Source organism: Myotis myotis, unplaced genomic scaffold (assembly GCF_014108235.1).
Source record: "Myotis myotis isolate mMyoMyo1 unplaced genomic scaffold, mMyoMyo1.p scaffold_m19_p_3, whole genome shotgun sequence".
Taxonomy (NCBI): domain Eukaryota; kingdom Metazoa; phylum Chordata; class Mammalia; order Chiroptera; family Vespertilionidae; genus Myotis; species Myotis myotis.
In genome coordinates, this window is record NW_023416335.1 from 84,126,746 (window position 1) to 84,133,830 (window position 7,085).

General features: G+C 42.6%; 1 protein-coding gene across 1 annotated transcript; it reads right to left on the reverse strand.

The window, feature by feature from the left end:
• Positions 1-4,343: 4,343 nt before the first annotated feature.
• On the reverse strand, positions 4,344-4,568 carry LOC118650158 (small integral membrane protein 15-like). The gene has a single exon (XM_036298119.1). The coding sequence runs from the start codon at positions 4,566-4,568 to the stop codon at positions 4,344-4,346; it is 225 nt and encodes a 74-aa protein (XP_036154012.1).
• Positions 4,569-7,085: the final 2,517 nt, after the last annotated feature.

Genomic DNA, 7,085 nt, shown 5'->3' on the forward strand with positions numbered 1-7,085 from the left:
CCACTGGGGATGTGCCCGCAACCAAGGTACATGCCCTTGACCGGAATCGAACCCAGGACCCTTGAGTCCGCAGGCCGACGCTCTATCCACCAAGCCAAACCGGTTAGGGCCACTTTTTTTTTTTTTTTTAATCACTGCTTATAAGCATATAGCTAAATTCTAGAATGAATAAAAAATGGTACCTTCCATAAGTGTTCTCCAAACTTCTTCCTTCTCCCTCAATATTTATGTATGCTTTTACCCTTGGGAGCTTTTACCCTGCTATACCCTCTCTCTTGTAAGGTCCTGTTCCATTATTATAAATAAGTAATTTGGCTGCCCACATTCCAGGCAGCAGGTCCCTCCCCCATCAGTAGGAGATAGGAAAGCCAACCATGATCAAGAGTCTTGATCTTAGAGATCAATGTTGTGTAAGGCTGTCTCATCCCTCTGCCATTAAAAAGAATGTTTCAGAAATGATGGAATCACTAAAGAGCTGCCCCTTGACTGGAGGAAGGAAGTAGTTAATTTTTTCTGCATCATTTTAAAACATTTTTTGCCCAGCCAGTGTTGCTCAATGGTTGAGCATCAAACTATGAACCAGGAAGTCATGGTTCAATTCCCAGTAGGGGGCGTGTAGGAGGCAGCTGATCAATGATCCTTTCTCATCACTGATGTTTCTATCTCTCTCCCCCTCCACCTTCCTCTCTCTAAAATCAGTAAAAACATATTTTTTAAAAACGTTTTTTCTATACTACAAAATTTATGTGATTTTACATAAATGCATGTTATATGTGCTTTTATTATTTTAGTGAAATATTTTTGCTTTTGTCTTTTCTACTTGGCTTCTTCCTCCCTTTCTTTTCCCCCTCCATCGCCAGCCATTCCCACACCAACACTCACCCAAGCCAGATCACCAACCAAGCATGCGTGCTCCCATGTTTTTCTCCACGCTCACAAAATCATGTATAGAAATTTGGAGGGTTTCCTGTCATTATTTTGCTTTACAAAAGTTAGATCAGATTACATATATTTTTTTGCATCTTTCTCTTCTCATTCCACAATACCTCATAGGAATCTCTCCAAGTCAGTTGGTTTAGATTTAATTCAGTCTTTTTAGTGGCTGAATAATAATCCATGGTGCCGGTTTGCCAGCATTGTTCAGCCACGAGCTTTGTTTCCAGCTTTTGTCACAATAAATAATGCTGCAACAGCTTCCATGTACATGCTTTTTTATGAACAGTGGTTTTATCTCTGTGGGATAGATTCCCAGGTGTGAGCTTGCTGGGTCACAGTCACATTAATATTTAATCTTAATGAATATTATATTCAATTGCCATTGCTTGTTTCTCTGGAGCCATCCTTTTCCTCCCTTTGCTTCCTACTAATTTCTTCCCCCACTTCCCTGCTATGCTCTCTCTCTCTTTTACTTTTTATAATCAAACTCTTTATATGTTCATCTTAGGTCTAGTTTTATAGGCTAAACCAGGGGTGGGCAAACTTTTTGACTCGAGGGCCACAATGGGTTCTTAAACTGGACCGGGGGGCCGGAACAAAAGCATGGATGGAGTGTTTGTGTGAACTAATATAAATTCAAAGTAAACATCATTACATAAAAGGGTACGGTCTTTTTTTTTTTTTTAGTTTTATTCATTTCAAACGGGCCGGATCTGGCCCGCGGGCCGTAGTTTGCCCACAGCTGGGCTAAACTGTAAGTTATTTGTGCTAAACTGTAAGTTATTTGTGCTAATGTATGAAAATACAGTATTTTAAAATTCAAAAATCCATCATTATGAAAGGCTCAACAGAAGAAGCCCTCTTCTGCAGGGGACCAGATGATTAAGAATACATTTCAAATCTCAGAGAGAAGGCAGGGGTGGGTGGGTAGGTGGGAAGAGATCAACCAAAGGACTTGTATGCATATATGCATAACCCATGGACACAGACAATAGGGTGGTGAAGGACTGGGGCAGGTTGAGTAGGGTGGAGGAAGGACAGAAGAGGTCAATGGGGAGGGGGGAGATATATGTAATATTTTCAACAAAAAGATTTAAAAAATAAAAGAACATGATGATATGATGACTATAGGTAGGCCTGGCCAGTGTGGCTCACTCAGTTGGTTGAGCATCTTCCCGTGTACCAAGAGGTTGCTGGTTCAATTCTGGTCAGGACTCATGTCCACTTGATCCCTGGTAGGGAGTGTGCAGGAGGTAGCCAATAGATGTTCTGCTTTCACACTAATGTTCCCTTTCTCCCTTTCCCTTCTTTTCTTTCTAAAAATATATTTTTTTAAAGAATATGACTACCCTAGCTGGTTTGGCTCAATGGATAGCACTGTTGGCCTGTGGATTAAAGGGTCCCAGGTTCGATTCTGGTCAAGGACATATACATTGGTTGCAAACTCAATACCCGGCCCTAGTTGGGGCTTGTGTGGGAGGCAACCAATCAATGTGTCTCTCTCTGTCTTTCCCCCTCCCTTCCACTCTCTCTAAAAATCAATGAAAAAATATCCTCGGGTGAGGATTAACGAAAATAAATAAATAAAAAGTATATGACTACAAGTATGTAACATGAAACCTATTTTTCGTCTCTTTCCAGATTTAATCAAGGTCTATGTTCACAAACACCCAAGCACTATGGCAACTGAATATTATCAGCAGCAAATTATGCAATCCCCTGCCAATGTTTCCTAAGTAATTCATTACATGGGGCACTGGTTTCCTGAGCAAACTCTGCCCCCCCAAATTTCGATTCAAGGACTATTTATTCGGTTGACAAATATTTATGGAGTTATTGGTATGTGGTTGGCACTGCACTAGATGGTGGTGGGCATACGGCAGTAAGTAAGATCAATAAATAAGGTGAAGAAGGTCCCACTCTCTCAAAGCTTATCTTCTAGCTGAAGGGAAACATATTAAACAACTAATTACATGTTTGAGTATTTCTATTGTGATAATATACACATAACAAAACTTGTTTAAGCTGCTGTACTGTGTCTCTTATTAAAGCAGCCTATACCAGTAAATGCAGAGTTAAACATTTTTTTCCTTGAAAAAAATTTGAAATTTTAATTCTCACTGTGAACTTGTTTGATCAAAAATTATAGGACATCACTACATGGGCTTAAAAAATGGAATAAAAGTTAAAAGTGGTATCTACATAATCAGCAAATTATCAGGTAAGACATTTTAATTACTTTACATTTCTTCTTAGCACGAGTAAGAATACACCGGTTCCAAAGTTCTATAAGGGTTGCCATTTTTACTGCAAGCTTTAAGTCACAGTGTTACGCTACTCCGTAAGTCATCTCTAAATAAATGGCAGTGTTCATAAGTACAAATTGTTAGTAGGTGGTACTCTATACAATGAAGATGAGAGAATTTTTTATAAAATTAGATTTAGAAAAAGGCAGAATGTCTGATAATTATCAGTCTCTCAAAGGCTAGAATGAGAAAAATGTAGAAAGTGAAGTACTCACTGGTTAATAATATTTTGCTTTGAGAAAGCCAGAAATGATTCTAAGACATAAGCAATAATGATAAAAGATGTAATTAATATACTGCATCTCTTTTAAGCCAAAGCATACTTTTCACCTCAGGACAGTTCTCATTTTTACATTCTTAGTTTCCTTTGTCCAGAACAGGACCCTTTTTGAGCCTATACAGTGGGGGCCTTGACTTACGAGTGTCCTGACTAATGAGTTTTTTGAGATACCAGCTGTCTCTCTGCTGATTTTTAGCATTGAGTTGATAGAGTAATTTGAATCAACGAGCTCCTTAACGAGCTCGGTCTCGCAACAAATTAAACTCGTAAGTCAAGGCCCCACTATTTGAATAGAGTTCATAATCTAAAGTCATTTTTTCTCCATAGGATGTTTTCTTTAAAATATATTTTATTGATTTTTTTACAGAGAGGAAGGGAGAAGGAGAGGGATAGAGAGTTAGAAACATCGATGAGAGAGAAACATTGATTCAACTGCTTCTTGCACACTCCCTTCTGGGGATGTGCCCGCAACCAAGGTACATGCCCTTAACAGGAATCGAATCTGGGACCCTTCAGTCCACAGGCTGATGCTCTATCCACTGAGCCAAACCGGTTAGGGCTCCATAGGATGTTTTAAGCTGCAAAATGGCAAATGACTAAGTCAGTTATAAAGCATTTTTAGCATAATAAATGCCAATTTACAATAACTGTCAATAGACTTCTATGCAGAAGCCTAAAAGTTGCTACAGTAGCGGTCAGAACTAACATGATTCTTCCATAGGCTCAGGCTCCATTTGTTAAATACTGTCATAAATCCAGAAAAGAAACCTTGCAGCTCCTCCCAAATGAGTTTCCTCTGGTTGAGGAGCCTGTTCATTCCTTCAGTCCTTTTTCAGTCGTTTCGTTTTTGCAGTATTTTCTTGGCGTTTTTGTGTTTTCTTTTGCTCCTTTCCCCTGGCCTCAGTCATCTTGGCCAGCTTCCAAGACAGTACAGCGCGTGCTAGAAACAGTGGAGTAAGGGCCGAAATAACTGTTGCAAGGAAGCCATCTGGGTCCTTTGCAGCCCATTCCACAGCGCGCTCAGCCCAAGCCTTTGTGTCAAGCATCTTCGTAGCGGCGACAGGAAAAGGACTTATGCTGGAGCTGTGACCCCTCACTTTGTCCTGGATTCGTGAGCCAATTACACTCTCAGATGGGTGAACCCTAGTTGGTTGTCTTCTTTAGCTCTGCTACACACTTCGAGAGAAGGTTATGCACCCGTGAGCCCCCCACACTTTCAGGAATAGATGTTACCCTCTTTGCTTGCGTTCGGGGTTCACGCGGCTGGGTCCCCCAGCGCCGCCGCCGGCACTCCACCGCCTCCGCACTTCCACCTCTCCCTTGGGGTTCCCCTCGCTTTCTCCCTCGTTCCCCCACCCGGTCCCCGGGGCCCCCAGTCACCGACCCTCTAGGGCCTAGGTTAGTGCGGGCCCCGCGGGACTCGCGGAGCAGCGGCCCGGGGAACAGGGGGAGGCCCCGCCACACCTGGCGCCCCGGCCGCCAGGCGCCAGGGCCGAACCTCCCCAGCAGCCCACAGCCTCCCGCGCATCGCGCCCTGGACCTTGGACCCCATCTCCCGACTCAGCCCAGAGTTAAACATTTTAAGTGAGCATTAAGCACATCCACAATGTGTAACCATCACCACCATCGATCTCCACAAGTCTTTCCACCTCGCAAAACTGAAACCCTGTACCCATGGAACAACTCCCCTTCCCTCCCCCAGCCCCTGGTGACACCATTCTGCTTCCTATCTGTGGATTGGGCTCCACGTGTGTGTCTTCTTGTGACTTTTTTCTCTTATCATAATGTCCTCAAGGTTCATCCATGTTGCAGCATGTGACAGGGTTTCCTTCCTTCTTCAGAACGAACAATATCTTGCTCTATGTATATAGACTATATTTTCATTTATCATTTATCAGTGGATATCTGGGTTGCTTTCACTTTTTGGATAATAATCTAAAATATTTTTCCTCTACTGTTTTGAAAACAGGTTTCAGCTTCCACACTAGACTTACAGAGCTGGTAAAAACTGGCAAATTATTTCTCCTACATAACTTCCACTACACATTCACAAACAGTAAATGTATGTTGTTGTTTTGATTTTTGTTTTGTTTTAAACATCTTTTTTAAAATATATTTTTATTGATTTCAGAAAGGAAGGGAGAGGGACAAAGACAGAAGCATCAATGATGAGAATCATTGATCGGCTGCCTCCTACACGCCCCCTACTGGGGATTGAGCCCACAACCGGGGCTCGTGCCCTTGACAGGAATGGAACCTGGGACCCTTCAATCCGCAGGCCCACGCTCCATCCACTGAGTCAAACCAGCCAGGGCTGTAAATGTATGTTTAATTACCCTTTTAAAAAAAATATTAACCAGCCCTAACCGGTTTGGCTCAGTGGATAGAGCGTTGGCCTGCGGACTCAAGGGTCCCGGGTTCGATTCCAGTCAAGGGCATGTACCTTGGTTGTGGGCACATCCCCGGTGGAGGGCGGGTGCAGGAGGCAGCTAATCAGTGTTTCTATCTCTCTATCCCGCACCCTTCCTCTCTGTAAAAAATTAATAAAATATACATATTTTAAAAAAGGTTAACCAGAGTTTTCTCTCTCTAGCTATGTCCTTTCCTCTTCTTGCTTTCTCCCTACTGAAATGGTGAAGCTGTGTTCTTTGCCCCAGAGGAGGTATGGCAGTGAAAAGCTTTTCTGGGGGTTTCTCTGGCTGCTCTAGTCCAATAGCCTAGGTGCTTAAGGAAATAGAACCAGATAGGACTCCAGGTGTCTGGACAGACAGCTTCATGGACAGATATCACTAAAGACAAAGTGGTCACTCCCAGTACCCTCCTCCCCTCCTCTTCCTCTCTAACTATAGACGCTTAATGCTACAGAACTACAGAACCCTTTGGGACCCCAAATTGACTGAAGTTATAGTTCTATCACCATGGCTGAATGAATCTTAAAGTATAAATTAAGTTATATTTCTTTTTTTAATATTTATATTGATTTCAGAGAGGAAGAGAGAGGGATAGAGAGATAGAAACATCAATAATGAGAAAGAATCATTGATGGGCTGCCTCCTGTACGTCCCACACTGGGGACAGAGCCTACAACTCGGGCATGTGCCCTGACCAGGAATAGAACCATGACCTCCTGGTTCCTGGGTTGATGCTCAACCACTGAGCAATGCCAGCTGGGCTGTTATATTTCTTGATCACCTGAGCTATAGACTGAGATCTCTACTCCTATAAACAATGACTTAATTACAATGTATTCTATACTGTGATTGGAGGTCTCGTTTCTGTGAGAGCCTATGACACAGACCTGACTGGGTTGGGGGGAGGGGGTGGCATGTAATCAGATTAGACTTCCTCAAATTTGAGTTGAGATATTAAGAATGAATATGAAGCATGTTGACAAAGGACGTGGGCCAAGGAGTCATGTCTTACTTCCAGTGCTCCTAGCCCCCACCTTCCCATGTCCTCTCCTCCCCAAAATATTCCTACCATTGCTTTGTTTCCAGGAAAATCATCCAGCACACGTCCATGTGATAACCAATTCTTATTAGTATTCTTTTATTTCCATCACC